This window comes from Rhamphochromis longiceps, linkage group LG1 (assembly GCF_057381845.1).
Source record: "Rhamphochromis longiceps isolate RC_006_pf linkage group LG1, R_longiceps_female_GT1.1, whole genome shotgun sequence".
In the NCBI taxonomy this organism is placed as follows: domain Eukaryota; kingdom Metazoa; phylum Chordata; class Actinopteri; order Cichliformes; family Cichlidae; genus Rhamphochromis; species Rhamphochromis longiceps.
This window is the reverse complement of record NC_140557.1, coordinates 2,320,501-2,346,137: the sequence shown is the minus strand read 5'-3', so window position 1 is coordinate 2,346,137 and position 25,637 is coordinate 2,320,501. Positions and strand designations below refer to the sequence as shown.

The 25,637-nt window shown below is 46.3% G+C and overlaps 1 protein-coding gene across 1 annotated transcript in view; it reads right to left on the bottom strand.

The window, feature by feature from the left end:
- Positions 1-23,525: 23,525 nt before the first annotated feature.
- efl1 (elongation factor like GTPase 1) overlaps positions 23,526-25,637 on the bottom strand; it is a 77,356-nt gene continuing 75,244 nt past the window's right edge. Inside the window, exon 22 of the mRNA XM_085400626.1 lies at positions 23,526-24,010. Within this exon, the coding sequence (XP_085256752.1) occupies positions 23,822-24,010 (189 nt within the window). The 3' untranslated portion in view covers positions 23,526-23,821. The remainder of the gene's footprint in view (positions 24,011-25,637) is intronic.

The window sequence follows — 25,637 nt, the reverse complement described above, 5'->3', positions numbered from 1 at the left end:
AAAGATTTAATTACACAGTGTTTCTCTTAGAAAAGCAGATCTGTGGATTTTTTTAGTTTTCCAGTCACAATGACACAATTCCAACACTCTTATTTTGAAAGTTCGGCTACTGCTAACCAGGTTGTTGCAATGTCACACACCTGTCCTGCAGTTGGAGAGACAGGCTCCGCCCCCTAGCGAGGGGCTCGCTAACCAGAGTGTGCAGCAGGTGGGGAGCTGGTGGTGGTTAATACAACAAGTAGGTACCAGGCTGGCCTTCCTAAATGATACGGTGCTGTATGAGTGAGTGATTAAATGTGTGCAAAAGGGGGAGGGGCAAATTTAGTTTGCATCAAAATAAAATCAAATATCTTCACAGAAGTTTGCAGCTCTGCAGTAATGCGACGCGTCAGTCATACGTATGATTTGTGTCTGGTTGCAGTTTTACTTCTTGCTGCGAATCACAAACTCCTCCATCTGCTCTGTGTGTGCATCACTAAGCAGACTTTGCTGTGAAAGTTGCCCACAGCGCTGTGTGCCACGGCAGCGTGACAGCATCTGCAGAAAGCCAGATTTGATTTGATTTGGACGAAAGTGTCAGCTCGAGAGTCCGGTGTGTGTGCAGAGTCCCCGCAGCGAGGATTTGTGAAGCGTTTGCACTGAGCTCTGAGTTTCTGTCAAAACAGCGCTCTCTGCAGAGATCTCGACAAACACTTCACAACCACTCTCAGGTTAGAGACAGTTAATGGGTGTTATTATTAGCGGTAGCAGCCAGAGCCAGAGAACGGTCTGATTTTGGGGCTACAGTCTTTCCAGAAATGCCAGCAGGCTTTGTAGCCGCCACAGGGACGAAGGATGGCACACCAAGCATCTGTAACCCATCGGACACATCATCCGCTCTGAAACCAGTGATCTGCTTCCATCCACAGTAACCCTGACTGGGTGTGTTGCATTCACCGGGTCAGCTAGCAGAGTGAACAGCTGCTTACCATGCACATCTCTGTTACTCCAGCTCCTCACTTACACGTCTGCCTGGGGTGTTGAAATGAGCGAACGTACCTGTTAAATGTTTTACAGCTGTTTTGACTGCGAACACCTGGACAGATGTTCGAATCACTCAGCTTTTGAAAAATAAAATCTCTAGTTTGTCACCAAATTGTAAAGATATTGCTCACCATGGTTTTCATTATGTTGTCACAGGCAGGGTCTGTGTTCTCTGTGTTTTTACTAAACGTGTAACGGCTCAGTTTCCAGGGAGTGTTGTACACAAGTACCTTCAAATACGTGTGCACACATGGACTTAAAATGATGCACTCGTAATGCCAACAGATTTGATTTATTTTTTTTCTAGTTATCACACCCTTCTACAAATTAAATCGACCACAGACTGTATATAAAAGATGGCCCCTCCTGGAGCTAAGAAATAAAACACTAAAGCACCAAAACTGCAGTTCTGCTAACGTCCAGCAGGGGCTCCCGCAGTGAGTAAGTCCCCATAGACTCCTATGATAGAATAAGCTGGTCTCTGTGGATCATTTCCTCCTTCATAACACCTGTACAGGGGAGGATGTTTCTATAACTCACCTGTTTAAATTGTGTTACGGCTTAAAGTTTGCATTAGGGGCGTGGCCTCTTTGACTGACAGGCCTGACCTGGACCTCTGCACCGTGTTTGTGCTGCTGGAGCCTTTTTAATGACATCAATTATTGTGACCAATAATATGGCTGCTGTGTGGTCACTGTCCAAGGAGGCGGAGCTCCAGGTCTGGTGAAATGACTGAATGATTGTCTGGATCATTTTGTACTTTATGTATAAAACTTGCTAAAAACACTAGCTGGCATCAGCTTGTAGCGCCCCACCCTTTCATCCAATTAGGGTCATTTTTGGTTTAAAGATGGCGAGGGCTTCGAATGTGACTTAACAAACCAGTGAGTGACACCGGCATCGTTTGTATAGAGTATGTGGTTTATAGCAATATAAAGAAGAATTTGGGGAGTGCTTTTTACCCAAAGTGGACAAGTACCGTAGATATTTTATTCGATTTTTATTTATTTTGTCCATTTTACATCAAAGTTTGTTTGGATCCTCTGAAAATGGGGGACGGGGTATAAAAATGTCTTTAATTCTTAAGTCAATGACATTTTTTGAATTAAAACTTTGATCTCACATTAATCGTGCCACCCACATTGCTGCTGTACAGAGGAAAAAGCACAAAACAGTTCTGGAGCTTCCAGACTTTGTAAATGAAGACGAGACTTCAATCAAACAAATGTGTCAGAAATCAGAGACAGCTGGTTTCCAAAAATCAACAGTTGGGTTTATGGTTAAAAAAAAACTACACATGCTCATTATTGTGTTTTCAGCGTCTGTGTGAACGTAGTATCAGTCTGCACCCATCCTCCACCTGCTCTGCTTGTCTCATACAAATTACATTCTGAAGCCATCCGTTACACCAGATTTAGCATTTGAAGAGCTACAGGCAGAGTGGTGCGCACTGCAAACTCATTTTAAAACACCTCAGAGCTCCTGTAATCAAGTTGTTTGGCATGCACCGAGCGCACAGAGGCGATTGTGCGACCGAGGCTGCCTTTGAGCCAATATGAATGCCTCGTAGACTCGAATAAATGAGCTCCGCTGACCCTAGTTAATTACTTGATTTGAAAAAAATTGGAGAACATTTTTCATCTTACTGGTGCTCTGTGGTTTTTTTCCTGTCTCCTTGTTGGGATTCGGATATTTGTCTCCTCGAATGGCTTAATCTCTCCCCGAGCTCTCTCTCCGCCCACGCAGCTACGTCTATGTGAGCGTTGGCCCTCATTGTCGAGTAAAAAGAATGCGTTATTGAAATGACCAAGTGTTATCTTTTTTAGCATGCAAAGCAGAAGCAGTATTTGCATTTTAAAGAGCTTGAAATTATCCAGAGCACCCTTGAGCTTCCGATTCATTTGTTCATAAACCATATTTCTCTCAAGTGCTTAACTAACTGACATTTGAATAATTGCATTTGATATGTTAACGCATTTCATTTGCATATGCAGACTTTCAGTGAGAAATTGTGCCAGTGTGTACACCGAGAGAAAAGAGAGAATAAAATAGCAGCCAATAGAAAACAGTTTCTGGGCGGTTCTCGTCAGGTTTCCTTAACCGCTGGCTGCTGCTGTGGGTCCTTGATGTCGACGAGCGTCTCTCATCCTGCCGACTTCCGAAATCTGCAGTTCCTGTGACGTCCAGCAGAGGCAGCAGCGAGTCAGTCCCCATAGACTCCCATGTTAAAACTTTCCAGCAGAAATAAACATGTTTACAGCCTGATACACAAACTGATTGGTCTGTGGATCATTTCCCCCTCGTAACACCTGTTCTGTTTTAATAACTCACCTGTTTAAACTGTATTAAGGCTTAAAGGTTGCATTATTATGACTGTGTTTATTAGGGGTGCAACGATACACAAAATTCACGGTTCGGTTCAGTTCGATACTTTGGTGTCATGGTTCGATATTTTTTCGATACAAAAAAAATGTTCATGCCTTTTTAATTTGTCATTTATTAAAATTATAAATATATATTTTCACTCAAAAGTACAGTTTTTAAATTTAATGTTGCTGAAACAACAAAATAATAAAAAAATAAATCTGATTGAGGAATCAGTCATCTTTGGAAAAGAGAGTTTATTACAGAGAAATGGCTCTTTCAAAATAAAAGCTCTACTATACGCTTCTTCTGGGCTATATTCTCAGCAGCATATTAAACATATCAGGTCCCCATAAGGAGAATCCTGTGCTAACGGCTGTCTAAATGACTCGGGTAAAGTTTGTAGCATGCGTGCTTGTTGTTTTTGTCTGCTTCCACTTGTCTTTGCACCAGGATGATGTCGGAGTAAATGTGCAGTCATATTCGTTGTGTTCCCACTAGTGCTGTCAGCGTTAATCTGAAATGACGTTAACGCCACAACACGGCAAATCTCCGTTAACGAGTTACCGCGGATCGCCCCGTGCGTGGGGCTGGACGGCCAACACGTTAACGAGCTAACTGCGCTAACACACTAGCTCCCACCCATGTAATTGAGCATTGCGTGGCACATCCGACATACTGTTTTACTTTTGTCCATGACTCGCTTACCTTCAGGGTCATACGTCACATGAAAACCAAAATAGTTCCAAACGCCAGATCTGAATGAGGGTGGGGGAGGTCCATGTTGCAAGGAGAGCTTAGCTTCTGTCTCACTAGCTTGCGCTGCGCTCAGTGGATCTGCACTCGACAGTGCAGCCTAGGCGGAGTAGTCGAACGCAGATCCACTGAGCGCTCAACACAGACAGCATCGTCAGAAGAAAAGTTGATAAAATAAATTAAAAATTTTGTATTGTTCGATACATATGCGCACCGAACCGAAAGCACTGTATCGAACGGTTCAACATCGATACGCGTATCGTTGCACCCCTAGTGTTCATGATGTTATGAACATAAACTTAATCCTCCAACTTGACCACCTGTTGGATGCTAAGAGGTTAACACCCAGACTGATGGCCACTCTCTGCTCTACTTTCAGCCGCATTCACAAAACCAAAGGACAAAGCAGGCTCTCTGATTTTTTTCCTCAGGTTTTACAGACGTCACGCAGCAGCAGGATCGATGTTGGTCTCCAAAGAGAGGGGAGTGTGTGCCAGCAGCTGTGACATCATTAATTATTTAAATCTCTTTACAGAGTTTAACCTTTTCTCTCTTTGAATGTTAGACACTTCCTCCTGCGAAATTCCTCAAAACACAATAAATGAAATAAAAATCAGAATCCCTTCAATTTACGCACCATTTAGAAAGTTCACTCTGAGTCGGCCCATCGCTTTATGAAGTTTATTTTTAATTTAAAATGCATAAATAATTAGAAAATGAAACAGCAAATTCCTTTTCCAGAACAGTGCCATTGGTTATCAGGACTGCAGTTTTCAGTGTAGGTGCTTTCCTACGCCCACAACCTCACCCAGCCAGCCTCATTTGACAAGAGCTCCCTCAACCTCCTCACCAATCTGAATTTAACACCTGAAGTTATCATAATGTTCCCAACCAGCAAAATGACTCGGATGCTGAGTGCTTTAACCCGCTGTGACTGCTGGTGATGAGTAGATGCTTTTTAATGTGGAGCTGCAGCAATAAAAACAACTTTTAAATGGAGTGCGGAGGTGCAGACAGCTGTACGTTCAGATGAAACAAGGCAGATACAACAGGAAGTCGGCTGATTTTAAAGCGGCGGGCGATTTCAGACGCGGCTGATCTGGCGATACCTGTGGTTACAGGTGGTTGCAGAGCTTTCCATTCATTCTGTGAGCAGCTGTTATCCTGCACGCGTGTTTTTGACAGATGCTAGGCTGTTTAGCCCCAAAGGGCTTTCTGAGCTTCCTGCTCGAAGTATTTCTCTGCAGTTACAAACTCTGTAAACAAGCTTGGGATCAAAACAAAGCTAACACTTGTGAGGTGTAAATGTTGCAGCAGATGTTACTGTGGCAACAGCGACTATCAGCTACCGGCGGAGGAAACCGGTCCGCTAAGCCAGCGGTCCCCAACCTTTTTTGCGATATGGACCCGTTTATGTCTGACAGTATTTTCACAGACCGGCCTTCAAGGTGTCGCAAATGAATACAACAAAATCAAACCAGTACTGGTACCAAAAAAAAAAAGAATTATTCATAACACACAGGAAAAGACCCAGGGAAACCGAGTAAAGGATAAAAACCCTGAAAACCCGAGCCTCAACTCTCGCAGCCCAGTACCAAACGACTCACGGACCAGTACCGGTCCACGGCCCGGGGGTTGGGGACCGCTACGCTTAGCGAATTTCTGTCTCAGCGCATTTGCACCACTTTGCATGTTTGTGGTCTTCTTTTGCAGCTGGTTCAGTGAATTTTGGTCGGAGCGTGGTGAAACTTGGTGTTTTGGAATCGGTGAGAGCTAAGCTAGCTAGCCATTGTTTACATTGTTAGATGAAGTCTGGAGACTTTTTGGCTCGGCTGTGTGTGTTTAGTGGACTTTTGCACATTTACGTTAATGCTCTTTTAACCATTGGTGGTTGTAGAAATGGTTTATATGAGCATTTAGGTGAGTTTCTAAGGCTTTTGTGGCTACCACACATGTTGATATTTGCATAAAAAGCTTGACGTCATGGAGGGTTACATACCTCCTGAGGCTAGTCATAAGTGCCACACAGACACTGTAATCCTGTGGATACTGAAGAATAAAACTTGTGCTTTGCCAGCTAAACACTTTTGATTTCAGGCTGCAGTAGGAAATATTTGCATCACATCAACTTCATTCACCTTTTTTCCCACCACAGTCTTCCAGTTCAAAAACATAGAGATACTGCAAAGCTCAGCCACAGGCTCAGTCAGCACTGTTACCAGACACTGATGTAGGAGAACGCCAGTTTACTGTGTGGCTGTAATGAGAGTTCACAGTGTAGAGAAAGGGAGGCTTTGCTGAGGCTGAACGTCACAACCCCCCCTCTCCACACTCACACCCCCACACAGAGTCATGTTTCTATCACTTCAGAGGACTTTGCATCACTCACCTGCCACTGTTCATTCACAGCGCTGTCAAAGCTGTCCTTTGGCATCAGTACTGTGACAAACCGGGTGTATTGTGGTTGTGAGATGAGGCACCCTCCCATACTGTCAGATATGTATGCTTCTTAGGGATCTCTAGGCATCTTATTTGAAAGCTCTGGGTAGCTGTAAGTACATTTTTCATAAATTGCAACCCTTTGATGAATCATCTGCAGGTGAAAACAAGCAACACAAAGCTCCCAAATGGGACTCGCAAACTTTATTCATGCCACTGCCACTGAGAGCCCAGTATAGCTGTGATTGATGCATCAAAGCCACACACTGGAGGCCATCCATCGTCTTACCCACTTATCCAATAAAGGCTAAAAACTGACACCATGCTGCTGTTGCCCAATCAGCGTCCTGATCAACATTAAGCTAACCGAGGCCTGCACAGTCTGAGACGGAGCTCTTGGGTTTGTTGCACAGTCCGACCTCAGGGGTGAATTTTCCGGGGCATCCACTCCTGAGAAAATCAGGAGCTGTCTTGATTTTTTTTCCCTTGTGAATCGTTGTTCCCACTGTAGAATGAGGGACTTCATGTTATTTTGAAATGGACTCGTGTACCTTCCCAGATTGATTTGCAGGGTCTTTGACACGCCTAAAATCTTTATTTTATAGCTTTTATAGAGCTACTTGGCTGATTCTCACTTAATCAGTGCATTAGGTTATCAGCACTTGGCTGCCAGAGGGTGGGCTTCAATCCACTGTAGTCCACAATCAAATGCCTTGCTGATGTGGACTACAGTTTTCCATCTACCTTCTTCCACTTATCCAGTTCCAGTCACAGTGGGGCTGCGTGGGAGGACAGGGCGAACACAGACAACATACAGACCTGCTGCAAAGCCAGACCATCACCTGCTTACCCAGCATGCATGTCTTTGGACTGGAGACCAGAGAGAAGCCGTGCAGAGAAGTGGAGTCAAACCCAGGACCTCTAGCTGCATGGTGCTAACCGCTACACCACCGTGCCAACCTGTAGTTTCTGTCTCATGGCCAAATTCTCTGGTATATAAAAATAAAGGTTTTCCCTTCAATTTAACTGTGAAAACAGATCAAAATTATGACCCCACAACAAAGTAATACAAACGCACGCACACACACAAACACACACACTGGGCAGCCTGAGTCTACTTGGCTCAGGATGACATTCCTACTGTATGACAGTCTTGTGGATTCTGTATCAGTTTTCAGCAGTTTGTGTGTTTATAGTATGAAGCAGGACAGACTCGTACCACTGCATGCATGAAAACACGCACACGCAGAGGTCACAGCTCTCCAGCCTTCAGTAATAGGACATCACGTTTACAGTCCATTACCTCTGAGCTGTGCAGCTCATCGTGTGTGCTGCCGCACGGTGGAAACGGTTCCTGCTGCCCGGGCTGGTTGTGCCTTCTCATTTCCGAGTTTTGTGTGTGGGAACAGAGCACTATTTTCAGAAGAACAGAGAACAACATGGTGTTTCATGGAGCAGAAACACAGTGTCAGGAGGGCTGTTTTAGTGGAAACTGATCCATGTGCAGTTCAGGCTGTTTGGAAAGACAGCAATCCACCGGCAGGCTGGGGTCTTCAGAGAGCGTGGGCGAGCTGGATAGCAGAGTTTGGCACAGTCAGTACCGGTTCAGTCCTCACAGAGCTTTTGTGAGAAAATGTGTGTGTGCAAGCATGTGAGAATGTGCTCCAGAACCCAGAAAGCTTCTATCACTCACCTACACAGGATTTTACCTTTTGAACCCACCAGATTTTTAGTGGGGGTACCTGCAGGTCTTATTTTTTCAGAGATGAGCTCCATTTTTGTGCGTTAAATAAGACTGCAGAGTTAGAAATCAAATGTTTCACCAACTGAATTTACTGTGGGACTGCTGTCCACTGTATTAATATAATTTTTAAGTGGTAAAATAAACGCTTACACAATTCAATACACTGTGGGCTGCTTGGTTTGACCACGAGCTCATGGCAGCTAATGCTGGCCTAAGAAAATAGCAGTGACTGATGAGTCTTTGCTTTTCTCCTTTTAGTATGTCACATGGTTGTGAAACGTTCTAATCAAATGAGTAAAAAGAGAAGTAAACAGACATGACCCCGTTTCACACAGTCGTCTTTTCACAGCACACACATGAACCACCCGAGCAGCTTTTACCAACACGAGCATTTAAACAGAAATACTAAGAAAACTGATACATGTGTGAGGTCATATGTAACTGTGCAAAAAACATCGTCTGACTTTGATTTGTTTTATTTTGAAAACTCAGCAACTGCTGTTTTAGTCCACCTGCCAGTCAAATAGGCCACGCCCCTAATAATGCAAACTTTAAGCCTTTATACAATTTAACCAGGTGACTCATTCGGTGCTGAAGCCTCTGCTGGACATTAGAGGAACTACTCGCTTCATTTGTTCGTGCTAGCAGCTGCAGTGTAGTTAAATGCTGCACTTTATGCTACTAGTGTCCACATGGATGGTCACATGAAATGTGCCTAAAGATGTGTGTGAGATGTGTTAGTTATTGTGTTATTCAATTCAATTCAATTCAATTTTATTTATATAGCGCCAAATCACAACAAAAGTCGCCTCAAGGCGCTTCATAGATACAGAGAAAAACCCAACAATCATATGACCCCCTATGAGCAGCACTTTGGCGACAGTGGGAAGGAAAAACTCCCTTTTAGCAGGAAGAAACCTCCGGCAGAACCAGGCTCAGGGAGGGGCGGGGCCATCTGCTGCGACCGGTTATTCATTTGGATGGAGGTTATTTTTTTTTGTTTTTTCAGTGTGGTTTTAGCTCACATCCTGTTCTGACATCTCACACTGTCTTGTGTCTGAAATCCTTATTTTGATGCCTTTAAAACAGAGGACTCGATAAAATGTCAAATGTAGGGTTTCCTGATAAATGTAAACACCAGACTAATTGATGCTAAAATCATCTCCAGATGTTTAGCCGTCTGAGCAGCTCTAACCCCATGCATGTGATTTTTGTCGCAGAAATCTAACAGGAACATCAGGAATACATTTTTCCATCATTTATGATGAGTGAGATCTTACAGAGATTTTGGAATTGTGGGAAATTCTGTTCATGTTGTAATCCGTGCATCAAACTAAATAGTGCATTTGCTGCCATATATTTGCAGTTATTATTTATGGTATAGAATGTGTGATTGTCTGCTCCTGATGGTGGTGCTACACCCACTGCACACATGGTGTCACAGCTGTGCTAACATGAAGGTGAATAAAACACAACTGATATCTTCCATCTTATGATATCTATCTCACCCCAACCAATCACAGCAGATGGCCCCGCCCCTCCCTGAGCCTGGTTCTGCTGGAGGTCTCTTCCTGTTAAAAGGGAGTTTTTCCTTCCCACTGTCGCCAAAGTGCTTGTTCATAGGGGGTCATATGGTTGTTGGATTTTTCTCTGTATGTATTATTGTAGGGTCTACGTTACTATATAAAGCGCCTGTTGTTGTGATTTGGCGCTGTGTAAATAAAACTGAATTGAATCGAGTTGAATCTTTCCCACCACTCCTGATGTTGTAACACTGCAGACCACAGGAACTGTGTAAAACAGACTCTAAATTATACTTGTAAACTGGATCTAGTATGTAATCTATCAACTAGTTCAATATATGAGTAAAAAAAGGTCATAGGGACTGAAAATGTTGAAGTAGAATTAAGGAATAAGTATTAAACGACTTAATTGCTCTGAGCGTTTGACTTCTCTGAGCATGCCTGTTCAGAGCTGCAGTAACTGGTAACAGTAACAGTTACTTGGAAACATGTCCAGACATGTTAGGGACCTGCTGGCAGTCTGGATAAGGGAGTGATGAGGAGAGCAGGGAAAGAAATGATGAGGATAAACTACTTGGCAGTGCTTCATTTCTCTAGGTGACCAACTCAAACCAAATCTGCTAAAATGTACAGAAAAGCAGCAACAGTGTGGCTGCTGCTGCTTTTCTCATCACTGCCTATTAGAGTGACTTTTATACCTTCTGTCAGTTTCAGTCTCTCTGCTGTGTCTCCACTTTCAGACTAAAGCAGTCAGCGTGCAGCGAGCAGTCTCCCACATCATGCAGCAGTGTGGTCTAATGGGCTTTTAGAGTCAAACACAGTCAAACAATCATCAGTCGGCCTGACTGTTTCAGCGTCCTGAGCTGATCCCAGCGCACCACTACGCACCCCGGCGCTGATTTAAGGCCATAGCTGCACTTTTAGTACAAGTGTGTAACTTTTACTGTGCTTTTGCTCAGCAGCTGCACTGTTACGGCACTTTCGGACCCATGTAACCCGTTTTTCTGGAATATCTGCCAGCTCTCTTTGAGTTTGGATGGGCAAGAACTTTTTTGCAGTGATGCAAACAGCCATGCTCGCTTCCTGACTGCCAGAATATTACATTTTTTGTGACGTCAACATGTTGTGTGGGTGTTGGTTACACGCCGGTCCCCAGCTGGTTGAAATCAGTTGACTCCCAGGTAAGTTGTTGCTCAGCTGTTGTCGAATGGTTGATGGAGGCTGCTGGTGGAGGTATACAGTGCAGCGCCATATGGCTTCCTCTGGTGATGGGTAACAGTCTTGGTACCACTTGGTGAAGCACTCCATCGGTTTTCTGCTGCACCCACCAACTCTGCAGTCACCAACGAGCTGAATCGGTTCTACGCCCGTTTCGAGGTTAGCCAGGCGGCTAATACTATCTACCGCCTGACTACCGAGGACAGTGACGTCATCAGCGAGAGACCGGTGACCAGCATCGCGGAGCATGACGTCCGAGCGGCACTGAGGAGAGTGAACACAAGGAAAGCGGCGGGGCCAGACGGCATCACCGGCCATCTGCTGCGCTGCTGTGCTGACCAGCTAGCAGGTGTGTTCACTTACATCTTCAACGAGTCCCTGGCGAAGTCTGTGGTCCCCACATGCTTCAAAAGATCCACCATCATCCCTGTGCCCAAGAACAGCAAACCCTCATCCCTGAACGATTACCGGCCAGTTGCACTGACCTCGGTAGTAATGAAGGTGTTTGAGAGGCTGCTGAAGAACATCATCTCCTCCTCCATCCCAGACACCACAGATCCGCTGCAGTTCGCCTACAGATCCAACAGATCCACAGAGGATGCCATCGCCCACGTCCTACACACCACTCTCAGCCACGTGGACAAGAAACAGGGTAACTATGTGCGAATGCTGTTTGTTGATTACAGTTCAGCATTTAACACAATAGTGCCCTGCAGACTGTTCACAAAGCTGAGGGATCTGGGACTTAACAGCCGTCTGTGTGCATGGGTGTTGGACTTCCTCACTGGCAGAACTCAGGTGGTGAGGGTGGGCAGGTGCTTCTCCAACAGCATCACCATCAACACAGGAGCACCTCAGGGATGTGTCCTCTCGCCACTGCTCTACTCCCTCTACACTTCAGACTGTGTGGCCACCCACGGCTCCAACACCATTGTGAAGTTTGCTGACGACACAGTGGTGTTGGGTGCCATCTCCAACAATGATGAGGTGGCCTACATGGATGAAGTGAAGAATCTGGCATCGTGGTGCCAGGACAACCACCTCCAGCTGAACGTCAGCAAGACCAAGGAGCTGGTGGTGGACTTCAGAAGGGGTCAGCACAGAGACTACAAGCCCATTATCATCAATGGAGCTCCAGTGGAGAGGGTGCAGTCCTTCAAGTATCTTGGTGTCCACATCTCCTCAGACCTGACATGGGCTGCCCACATTCAGGTCCAGACCAAAAAGGCTAGGCAGCGCCTGTATCACCTACGACAACTGAAGAAGTTCAGGGTCTCTCCAAAGATCCTCAGGATTTTCTATACAGGCGCTGTGGAGAGCATCCTCACACAGAACATGACATCATGGTTTGGGAACAGCTGTGTGAAGGACCAAAAAGCTCTCCAGAGAGTGATCCGTACAGCAGAACGCTGCTGCAGGATTGCTCTCCCCCCGCTTCAGGACACCTACACCAGGAGATGCCGGACTAGAGCAGCGCAGATACTGAAGGACCCGTCCCATCCTGGCAACAAACTGTTCCAACTTCTGCAATCTGGTAGAAGGTTCCGCATCTTCCGGGCAAGGACAGAGAGACTCAAGAGGAGCTTCTATCCCCAAGCCATCCGTGCCCTAAACACACACACCCGCCCTCTCACATCATCTATAACTGACTGAGACAGGACTCTTCCAGACACTAAACCAAGGCACAATGTACATTTCAATTCCTTTAATTTTAAATATGTTTATATTGTCTATCCTGTAAAATAGTCAGATGTCTATTCATATTAATGTACAGAATTCACCTGCTTGCTGCTACTACTGCACATTCACCCAGTGTATATACTATATGTGTATATATATATATATATATAATGTTCTTCCTCTACACCCCCCCCCCCCCCCAATTTTTGCACATGTTGAGGAGCGTGTCAGGCTACATTTCACTGTGTGTTATACTTGTATAACTATGCATGTGACAAATAAAGAACCTTGAACCTTGAACCAACACTTGTCTCAGGAGAACCTCAAGCAAATCCATCTCTGGCTTAGTTTTTTGTTTTTTCCATTGTTACTTTTGTTTTGTAGTAAATTTTCTGCGAGTGACTCTGCTTCCTGTTTACACCAGTGACCCCCGCCATCGTACCTGAACTACAGGTGTGTTAGCAAAGGCAGAGATTGTTTCACTCCTCAGCTCTCGTGCTCTGGGGGCCTCTGGATGCCTGCGGCCCGGGTCTCCTCCATCATGACCTGGGGGGCGGGGCTATGGCATAATAACATAATAGTGCAAAAGTAACATGACGAAACTGTTCACACAGTGAATAGACTGATTCTTATATAATGCTTTTCTACTCTCGCAGATTACTCAAATAATAATAACGGATTGCATTTATATTGCGCTTTCCTAGACATTCAAAGCACTTTACGATTCCACTATTCATTCATTCATTCTCACACTGGTGGTCTTCACATGCAGACTCGAGGGCAGGGATCGAACCCCTAACCTTCTGATCAGTAGGCGACCTGCGCTACCTCCTGAGCTACAGCCACCTAGTGGTAAACATGAGTAAACCGTCACTAGGTTTTGGATAAAGTGTACACTCACAAACCTGTCAGTATAGTATTGCAACATAGCATTTGGGTTTTCTAACTAAAATAAGAAAATAGGAACATAAACCATCATTATATGTGCATCATTATCATTATAGAGCCATCATTGCCAGACCTGGCCCACATCAGGTTGACATACAGTCAGTCAGAAGTGCCAGCTTGATGCCTGGGCCTGGGCCACTTAAACCAAACCACAATGGAGCCAGATGTGGCATGCCATCACACAGACAGTGTGGATGGAGCCAAACTCTCATCTCCAACTTCTAACTTGATTCTCAGGTTCTGGGATTTTTTCCCATTTCTAATCTCTTCAGGTTTGTGATGAGAAAATGTTTGCAGTCATTTCAGCAGAGCAGATATCATCACTCATGCTGAGGCACAGTTCAGCTGGAAAAGGCGATTGGGGTGAAGCAGGGTTGGGACACAAATATCAGTGTGTGCGACTGTCGGCTGGTTTGTGTGTCATTTTTGTTGTTTTATTTTCCAGATTCAGGGAGAATTCAACCCCACTGAATGCTGCCGTCTTTCTGCTGCTGCTCTGAACACCGTCACTAATATTTTGGATTCTGGTGGAAACCAGGCATAGAGATGACCCCCACTTTAAAACTGATGGTAGGTGATTTTCAATTTTTTCAGGTCAGCCTGTACATAAGTCAGACTGCCAACAAAACCAGAGCAAACACACACTCTTTAACACTGGCCCGGCACATGGCCGGGGTAATTGGCCTCTCCAGTGCTGCGCTCCTTTACAGCTCGAGCGAATAGAGACGATGAACGATGGCAGTGATCTGAAAGGAGAAGCAGCTGAGGGTCTGAACCGCAGACAGTTCGGTACATCACGAGCTCGACGGAGCGTTCACCTCGCCACGTCACCATCCAGGCGTTAGGGCGAGTCTGCAGCTTCACTGTGTCAGAGGATGGATATCAGTGAGAGTGTGATCCAAAGATTTCTCCCATTTTGTTTCGTTTTCCTGTGCTTCTGTCACTCGGACACTGGGAGGTGTAAGGTGGAGGTTATACCTGCTCACACAGGCGGACTACACCCAGCTGTAGTCCGCCTGCAGGATTCATGCAAACGTTTAATCTCTGTTGGTGCAGTCACAAAAGCAGAGGCCATGCAGACCTTATATATTCACAGATACTGAGACTATGAAACTTAACCCTTCAGAGCCTGAACCATCAAACAAATATTAGTGTTAATTTCTATCTTATTTGATGCATCAGGATTTTGTTACATTTATTGCCTACAAATGTATGATTTTGGTTTTTTGGGGAGGATAAAGTCTCAAAAACAAAAGCTTGTCTTTAAAAGGTTAAGTATCTCATCACTGCTCATGAACACCTGAACCGCTAACATCACGCGTTCAGAGTATGTGCTTCTCAGTGTTCTCGGCGTTTCACGTCCGAAGGGTGGAACGTTTGCGTTTCTCACACAGCTCCTGGTTTCAGGGCTGCATGTGTGAAAGCGGCTCATGTTGTGTCTATAGGGACTTGCTAGAAAGCTCCTTCAGGGCATTTCTCCAGAAAACAGACTCAGCTTCACTCTGCAGAACACATTAGCAGAGAGTATTGTCTCAGCGGGGAAGGGGGGTGGAGAGGAACACAAACCTCTGGCTGACTGATGAATGAGCAGATACATAGACAGAAAGGTCATTCCCTCATGGCAGCAGACAAAACAGGCCATATGGAGACGGGGGGGGGGGGGGGCTCGTGAAGGTACCTGGGGGTCTGCAGGAGGAAACTACACAACAATGACTTCTTCAACAAAGGACGGTGCAGACTGCTCTTCCTTCCTTTGGCATTTGCAACACGATGTAGAGGATGTGTTACCCGCGTGTAGCTGCCGGTGCAGGAATCGCGGCTGCTGATCCCAGAAGGCTCGACGCTCCGTCAGGAAGATGTGTTTCCAGGATGTAACTGCACACTCAGGAGTCAGACCTGAAACTTTATGCTTTTAAGTCGCCACAGTACGAGCAGCCAGTGTCCACCGGCTCCTCAGATCCACATTTCAAAAGCCCAGGATGGTGAGAACAAACGGGGATGCCTGGAGAGGGCAGGAAATGAGCACGATGGCTTCAGCCATCTTTTATATACAGTCTGGGACAAGGCTGCTCGAACTACATCGCTCTCACTGGAATCTGTCATTTAAAATGTTTGTTTTTAGCTTTAAATATTACCCAGTCCAAAAGAAAAAATGATGAATAAATAGGGAAAAAGAGGTGGAGGTGGTGGGGAGTCGCCCTGGATTAGTGGTGATGTTGATTGTAGAGCCCATCAGCCTCCACAGTGGGCCCAGGACACAGTGGGGTCTTTATATATAGTCCAGTAGTTTTGATTTAATCATCACTGGAAGCCTAAATCCCTCTGAAATGAAGCCAGTCGCTCCAACATGGTTTGTGTTCAGCTCTTTGCTTTGTGCCACATTCTCCGATGATCCTATCGCCTCTGTGTCCACAACAAAAACTTTGATTTTCAGTCGTGCGTCTCGCTCTGAAGGAGCAGACGCACACTGAAGCTTCAGCTCAGAGGTGAGGAAATCTGCTTAATAATTTGGTTCAATTGACCCTTTAAGGCTTAGATCTCCACAAACGCTCACTAGCTCTAATAACTCCACACTCCCTCGGTGCCCGGCCTCCTCGGCTCAATAACAGCTACTGTGGTTTGCGGTGGACAAGGAAGGGGGAGGAAAGGAAGGAGGGGAGATGAATGAGGTAAAGGCAGAGGTATGCCAGCTCAGCTCGTGGAAAACAAAGGCAATTAATTTAAGAGCAACAGCCTCCAACCGGGCCTGGCCTCTCTGCAAAGACACAGAAGCAGGCGGTGCGATGAGCTGCTGTGCCTGCCGCGCATTTCTATAGTCTTTACAACCTGCTGGGGTAAAGACAGGAAGAGGCTTTTTTACTGTCCGTGCTGATGCAACGAAAGGAAAAACTCCCGAGAACCCAGTTTGAAGCTGCGTCGAGTCAGGCCGTGTGACGGTTTCCTGCAGGAGCTCAGAGGGAACAAATCTCATTTAATACTTTTAACAATCAATACAAACTTTGATTGTTGCAAACAGGATGAACTCTGTTTCCTCCTTTGTGGCAGCAATAAAAGAGTCGTTCTAGCGCTCGTCTTCAGCCCATTTATCACTGGACAAATGTATCATATACATACTGTTTAATAATAGCAGCGTTGCAGACGGATGTCTTTAAGTTGTCCCGTGTCACATTTCCTGGAGACGTTTTAATGCCTTTGTTGGCATCTCACAGCTGCTGTGGGAGCGTTTAGCAGGTTGATAGACGATCAAAGAAAATAAAAAGTTGGGCCATAAATCACGGCGAGTGTTGCTGCTCCATACAAAGTGGACATTAGAGCTGGATGACATCATCCCATCCGTCCATATCATGACCATTTACAGCAGGGGTGTCAAACTCAAATACACAGTGGGGCAAAATTCAAAACTGGAACAAAGTCGCGGGCTAACGTTAATATTTATTGAAACATATTTATTCCTCCAGATATAAGAATGAATCTTTTCTTATGGACTCAAACACGTTTTGCTGAAAAACTGAATATGGAACAAGCAAAGCTTAATACTAAACAATATATATATTAGCTGTATAATACCAGTAGGCCAGCTCTGATAGTAATTTGGTATGGCTTCGCGGGCCAAATGTAATTAGTTTGCGGGCCAAATTTGGCCCGCGGGCCAGAGTTTGACACCTATGATTTACAGCAATCTTACCCAAACAGCATCAGCCTCAAGTGGCCGTTAGAGGAACTGCAGCTTTGGGCATTTGCTTTTGCAGCTTTTACAGCGTAGTTTATACAATAATTTTATTATTATTAATTTAGTTTTTCAAACATAAAATTATAATTGTAATCACTCATACATAAATATATATATATATATATACACATATATACATAAATATATATATATATATATATATATATATATATATATATACATATATATACACATATATATACATAAATACATATATATATATATATATATATATATACATATATATACACATATATATACATAAATACATATATATATATAACACCCAGCACGCCCCTGCGGGCGGTTTATCCTTCAAGCTCGGGTCCTCTACCAGAGGCCTGGGAGCTTGAGGGTCCTGCGCAGTATCTTAGCTGTTCCCAGGACTGCGCTCTTCTGGACAGAGATCTCCGATGTTGTTCCCGGGATCTGCTGGAGCCACTCGCCTAGCTTGGGAGTCACCGCACCTAGTGCTCCGATTACCACGGGGACCACCGTTACCTTCACCCTCCACATCCTCTCGAGCTCTTCTCTGTGCCCTTGGTATTTCTCCAGCTTCTCGTGTTCCTTCTTCCTGATATTGCTGTCATTCGGAACCGCTACATCGATCACTACGGCCGTCTTCTTCTGTTTGTCTACCACCACTATGTCCGGTTGGTTAGCCACCACCATTTTGTCCGTCTGTATCTGGAAGTCCCACAGGATCTTAGCTCGGTCATTCTCCACCACCCTTGGGGGCATCTCCCATTTTGACCTCGGGACTTCCAGGTTATACTCGGCACAGATGTTCCTGTACACTATGCCGGCCACTTGGTTATGGCGTTCCATGTATGCCTTGCCTGCTAGCATCTTGCACCCTGCTGTTATGTGCTGGATTGTCTCTGGGGCATCTTTACACAGCCTGCACCTGGGGTCTTGCCTGGTGTGATAGACCCCAGCCTCTATGGATCTTATGCTCAGAGCTTGTTCTTGTGCTGCCATGATTAGTGCCTCTGTGCTGTCTTTCAGTCCAGCTTTGTCCAGCCACTGGTAGGATTTCTGGATATCAGCCACCTCCTCTATCTGCCGGTGGTACATACCGTGCAGGGGCCTGTCCTTCCATGATGGTTCCTCGTCTCCCTCCTCTTTCTTGGGTGCCTGAGGTATTCACTGAGCACTCGGTCAGTTGGGGCCATCTTCCCATCATCCTGGACTGTGGTGCTGACACTCACCAGTCCCCGGCCCCCTTCCTTCCGCTTAGCGTACAGCCTCAGGGTGCTGGACTTGGGGTGAAACCCTCCATGCATGGTAAGGAGCTTTCTTGTCTTTATGTCAGTGGCTTCTATCTCCTCCTTTGGCCAGCCTATTACCCCAGCAGGGTACCTGATCACGGGCAGGGCGTACGTGTTGATGGCCCGGATCTTGTTCTTACCATTCAGCTGACTCCTCAGGACTTGCCTGACCCTCTGCAGGTACTTGGTGGTTGCAGCCTTTCTAGCGGCCTCTTCATGGTTCCCATTCGCCTGTGGGATCCCCAAGTACTTGTAACTGTCCTCTATGTCTGCAATGTTGCCTTCTGGTAGTTCAATCCCCTCAGTTCTGACTACCTTCCCTCTCTTTGTTACCATCCGACTACACTTCTCCAGTCCGAACGACATTCCAATGTCATTGCTGTATAGCCTGGTAGTGTGGATCAGTGAATCGATGTCTCGTTCACTCTTGGCATACAGCTTGATGTCATCCATGTACAGGAGGTGGCTGACAACTGCTCCGTTCCGTAGTCGGTATCCGTAGCCAGTCTTGTTAATGATCTCACTGAGGGGGTTCAGGCCTATGCAGAACATTGAGTCATAGGCCTTCTTGTAATCAATCCAGGCAGTGCACAGGTTGGTCAGTCTGGTCTTGCAGTCTCGGCTGATTGTTCTGTCTACCAGTAGCTGGTGTTTTGCGCCTCTGGTATTCTTGCCAATTCCTTTCTGTGTCCCGCTCATGTATGTGCCTGTTCATCTTAGCCGATATGATGCCTGACAGGAGCTTCCATGTAGTACTGAGGCAGGTTATTGGTCGGTAGTTGGAGGGGACCGGTCCCTTCTTGGGGTCCTTGGGGATCAGGACCGTCCGGCCTTCAGTTAGCCATTCCGGGTGTCTCTCGTTAACTAGCAGCTGGTTCATTTGTGCTGCTAGACGCTCGTGGAGTGCAGTCAGCTTCTTCAGCCAGTAGGCGTGAACCATGTCGGGCCCTGGTGCTGTCCAACTCTTCATACTGGAGACCCTTTCTTGGATATCTGCCACTGTGATGGTTACTGGACCCTGTTCAGGGAGGTCGCTGTGGTCTCAGATCCTCTAGCCACTGAGCATTGCCGTTATGGGTTGCATCCTTCTCCCATATGCTCTTCCAGTATTGCTCTGTCTCCAGCCTTGGTGGTGCTGTTGTTCTCTTATTGTTCCCCTGCCACTGAGAGTACACCTTTGCTGGTTCTGTGGAGAACAGCTGGTTTATTCTCCTGCCTTCTATCTCTCTGGTGTACCTCATCAAGCGGCTGGCCAAGGCTGTGAGTCTTTGCTTGGCAGTTTCCAAGGCCTCAGGTATGGACAGCTTACTGTATTTCTTAGGCACCTTATTTGTCGCACCTTGCTGCAACTCCGTTAGTTGGCTAACCTCCCTCCGTGCTACTTTGATCTTGCCCTCTAGCCTCCTTCTCCATGGAGGGTACTGCCCCTTGTCGCTGTTCAACTTGTAGCCAAGCATCTCACTGATCACTGCTGCCGTATTGTAGATTTTTCAGGTCAGTTCCTCTCGCACTCAATGATCCTTCTCCTATCGCACTTGGGGCTATGTACCCAATCTCGGGTGGGGGTGATGATATCTCCCCCATGACCTGGCGTCCTGACTCCTCCTTGCCGTAGCACTTGTGTTGTACCTCGTCAATCTCTAGCTGTGAGAGCAGTCCCTTCTTTCGAATGTTGGAACACTGAGCTACTAGTTGTTTCGCCGTCATTGTGGATGTTGGGTATCGAAGAATCCATAGGTCCTATTCATCCTATTCATGTAGCCCCTTCCGCCGGGGTTACTTGCGTAGTAGCATTCCAACAACGCCCTGTTTTCGTCTCTTGCCCACCGATGCCTTCTTGTTCCAGTAGCCCACTTTTCGTCAGGGTGCCCTGGTTCCTCAACACCTGACGCGGACCTTGTTGATCCGGGCGACGTCCGAGCCGGCATGCCTTCATATTTATCTGTCTCGCTCATGTCTGCGGTAGGCTTGCTTAGCATAGGGGGTCTAGCCTTAGGACCCTTACTGGATACAGACGCCCCAGGCAGGAATTGAACTTGCGATCCTCTGTTCCAAAGGCGTGTAGTCTAACCACTACGCTATCCAGCTGCTATATATATCTATATATAGATATATCTATATATAGAGATATATATATATAGATATATTTTTTTTTTTTTTTAATTTTTATTTTTTTTTTTTTTTACATTCAAACATCTAATTAGAGAATGCTAACTCTGCTCTGCTGCACCGAAAAGCTCGTCGCAGGCAGGGCGCCACGGCTGACCTCGGCTCCTGATACTCGGGAGGCCTTAAATATGTAGAACAGATTTCTCTACAGGGACTAATTACAGATGAACTTCAATCTAATACTGTGAGAATTCATCCTGCTGGCATTTTAGCCGCGTGCTTGAAGCTGGACTCCAAAGATCTGGACCAGTCGCGGTCCTCTGGTCACTCAGTGGGGCTCCTTACTCTGTAAGTCACCAACAAACCAAACAGGAAACACAGCCTGAACTGTGTGTGTGTGTGTGTGTGTGTGTGTGTGTGTGTGTGTGTGTGTGTGTGTGTGTGGGGAGCCGTCTTTCCCTGTCCTTCACAGCCTGTAAACAAGCCGGATGCTGCGTTAACAGCACAAAGAACCAAACACAAGTCAGCGTTTCACGGTGTGAACAACATACATGACCTGGGGGCGGACCTCAGTGGGCGGACCTCAGTGGGCGGACCTCGGTGGGCGGACCTCAGCAGCCTGACAGCTCTGCCGTGTGTGTGTTTGATGGAGTGGCCCATTAGGAAGCACTCAGTCAGATCGCAGCCTTCCTCTGACACACCCAGGTGCATCATCCTCACTGTGACCCCTGACTGCCCACTTAGTTCCACCCGACAGTGTAACACCCACCCAAGACACCTGGACTAAACTCTGTTAGAGAAGGCCTTCATCAATCAGACACCCTCCCCTGTGTGTGTGTGTTCTCATGTTTCCTCTCTGCACACATTCACATATGCCGATCTTTACTTTGCTTCTTCTGGATGAAGACGGGGGTTGGTGTGAGTCCACGAGGGCAAAGAGGGAACGAAGGATTAAAGGAAGGATACGAGGATATGGAGCTGCAGTGATGCGACCGACCTCGATCTACATCCAGACGGTTTTCTGGTCAGGCTGTGAAAGCATGGGGCTCTGGGCGTGTCCATCAGATTGAACAAGAAACTCAAAAGCACAGAAAGAAGAAGCAGAACCGTAGATTTGTACTGAAGCACTGAGAGTCTGCCTGGCAGGAAGAGTCCAGCGACTGGAAGGACGGATTCATTATTATTACTTATTACTGCATGTTTGCAGAGCTCGTCATATTATTCTGACATGACTATTAATCCAGATGAACTTTACACTCATTTATCAGTTTTATATAAGTTAGAGGTGAGCACTGCTGTCTTACTACTTTAAATAGTTTGTGTGTGTGGTTTCAGAGTAGAGTCCATCCTGGTATTTGGGGGGATTCGGGACCAACGCGCAGGAATACTTGAGACCAACTCTAAAAATGCTTGTTTAATATCATCATATCTACCTTCAGCTATCATCCTAAAACACTTTGCAAACATCTTTTTTTCCTGGGAGCGTCGTGTTTGGAATTTTAAAGAAAAAAACATTTATTGATATTTTGCTGTGTTTACATTGTTATTAATATTTAAAAATTAGTATTTTTGATCATAAAAATGTATTTACTCACAAAAATAAAATGAAAACAATCAGCAAATATTTTAGAAATGCTCTGAAAAATTCAGCGAATAGAAAAATTTTCCGTCCCCCAGAAAAGCTGTCCGAGTGTTCGTTCTGCTGTCTGTCTATGAAGCTCCTTAACACTGAACAATAATCAATAATCAGTGAATACTCTCTGCCGTCGGTGATCCGCCGGCGTGTTTCACACTTACTGTAAAATGACCTGAAAATGAAATCTTTAGAAATAAGAATCAAAGAGCTCTTCAGTCACACGTGTCGTAAACGTGCGATGGACACGAGAACACACCCACAGACTTGCATCAGCCGAGGTCTCGCTGGACGAGCAGAGCCGGGACCGTCGGCCGGCCTATCAGAGAGGTTATCACACAGGCACGTGCTGTCTGATTGGACTAGGAGAGATGCTTTTGTTGCATCATTCAGCACACACATCTCTGTCTCTGCTCCACAGCATGTCTTTATCCTGTCTTCCTTCTCTCACCCCAACCAATCACAGCAGATGGCCCCGCCCCTCCCTGAGACTGGTTCTGCCGGAGGTTTCTTCCTGTTAAAAGGGAGTTTTTCCTTCCCACTGTCACCAAAGTGCTGCTCACAGAGGATGGTCTGATTATCGGGGTTTCTTTCTGATATTGTGGGGTCTTTACAGTAAAAAACACCTTGAGGTGAGTGTTGTTATGAATTGTAATCGGACAGCTGCGTGGTTTCAAGTTCATTAATAATTGTACTAAATGTCACCTCGCGAGTTTTACAGTTGTGCACATGATGCGAGGTAGAAGCAGCCACGGTCTATAGACTGTATATAAAAGACAGACATCAACCCCATGTTGGCTTTTATGGAACCAGCAGTGACCATATTTGGATGAGAGGGCGGACGTTATGTCAGCTGGCGTGCCCGGTAAACACACCAACACGCTCTAACGACACCTCCACCGAGCTCCTGAGATTGATGATGCTCAGCAGCACTTCTGTTTCGGCACGCATGAGCGCGGCGTGCACAGAAACACCCGAGCCGACTCGGCTTCAGCTTTCAGGACTCACTCCTGCAGCGCCTGATTGGTTGGTGCCGAGTCCATACAGATGTCGTACCAATGAATTATTACGAGTAAATTAGTGAAGCAGAGAATGACGCGGTGCAATTGAAACACTCATTTATTCATTACTGAATGCTGCCATGTGATTGGTCAGTATCTGTGCACGGATGAACTTTTACCTGAAAACAAAACAATCTGTTTTAAAAATATAACAGACTTTGTCATCGATGTATTTCATCCTCAGTGTGGACACATTATTCACTCCAAGTTATCACAAAAACTAAAAATGACAGGAAACCCTGCAGTTTCAGTGTCGTCGGTGACGGTGCTGCGCTCGATGTCAGCGGCGCCGCCGTCTCCCGAGGAGGCGTCCGGGTTTCCTCTATTTGTTCTTGCCGAGCGTCCTCTGTTTCTCGGCGTGCTCCACTATCTTCTCCTCCACGTACAGCCCTTTGCGGCGGCGGACGGCGTTCATGTATTTCAAGGCCTGGTTTTCAGAGTCGGCCTTCTCGCCGAAGTGCAGGTATTCTTCCTCGGTGGTGGGAACCCAGTAAGGATCGCTGCTGATCACCTGGGACACAGACGACGGACACAGACGGGATCAGTGTCTTCATCTGAACACAAACCACAGAGCTGCGTACCAACATCTACAGTATCATAAAAACATAAACCAACCAAATAATAATCACACGAGACGCGAAGCCAGAGGGACGGCTCTGCAACCGTTTCCGTCACCATGGTAACTTGTCACCTGGTCTGGGGCAGCTTATGGTTTTTGGATAAACGTCACAAAAATAACTCCTAATCCTAATATCTGCTGGAATTAAATCTACAGGCACGCGGCGAGGACGTGGACCGGGCTGGGGGGGTTGGACCTGAATGTCAGGAGTTCGGCGCATCGCAGCGTCTCAGCTGTCGAGTGAAACGGCGGTGCTGACGGCGCACCGGGCGGTAAAATGAACAGCTTCCTGCTCTCGTCTCAACTTTTGCTGTTGTTCTATATTTTTATTGATCTCCACCAACCACGGATAACACCTGTGAGGTGGGAGGAGCCAGCAGGTTTTCATGTGAGCGTGCACAGAGCCTGGGTTAACAGGCCGTGTGAGCTGACTTTGAGGTTTAGTTGAGCTGCGAACAGAAAGCGTGGCTTCCCAGTACAACCACAGTGAGCTGAAATGTTAAGTCACAGACAAAAAGACGCGGCGTGATGATGCTCAAAGTCCCGCCAGGACGTTTCCTCCTGCTTCCATCTAAATGCTGTGAGACTTCTCGGGATGCGACTCCAGCTAACATTCCTGACTCGCCTCAGTCAGCTGATAGTCTGAAATATCAAATGACGTCTTAAATGATATAATCAATGAAACAAAAACTGTTGATCCACTGAGCGACATTTGGATTATTAGTTTCATAAAGACGGCAGCAGCTCCTTCTGCACTGAAAGGACTGTTAGCGTGCACACACACACACACACACACACACACACACACACACACACACACACACACACACACACACACACACACACACACAGCTACAGTAGCACCAGTACACTGGGGCACCTGGCTCTGGTTACACTGGGGCAGATGGTAGTGAGCGAGCTACAACAACGGGCGGCTTGCAGGAGGCAGCGCACACCACACGTGAGCAGCATATGCCGGAGCACAAAGGGACGCAGCAGGAGGGGGCGGCGAGGGACGAGGCGTCCTGCAACAGTCAATTAAGCCGGTGGACGCACAGAGTCTCAGACGCAGGAAGACGTTAAGCTCGTTTCGGCTGATTGTTCGCGTGGAAACGACACAAAAGGCAGAAAAGTTCAAACACAAACTAAAGTGACGTCATAGAGAAGCGAGGACGGCGCACGCTAACAGATGGACGACTAATCGTCTCTGTGTAGAAACACAGTTTTCATGCGCAGCTTTTTTTCCTGCTGTGTCACATTTTGTCTCACAAACACATCAGGAACATCACCGAGACCGCCGCCGTGGGCGATTCCACGAATGCTTCGGCCTTTTCAGAGCCCCCGTTGGTCGAACGAAGTTCAGCGGGAAGTTACCGAAAGCAGGCGGCAACGTCAACGTGCAGGAAAAGATGAAGAAGATAAAAACACGACTGCAGCGTCGGAAAACTGAAGGAATCACTCGTGAAAACTGCCGCAGCAGCTCTAAGAGCAGAGGCTTCACACGCTCCCTGCCACGACC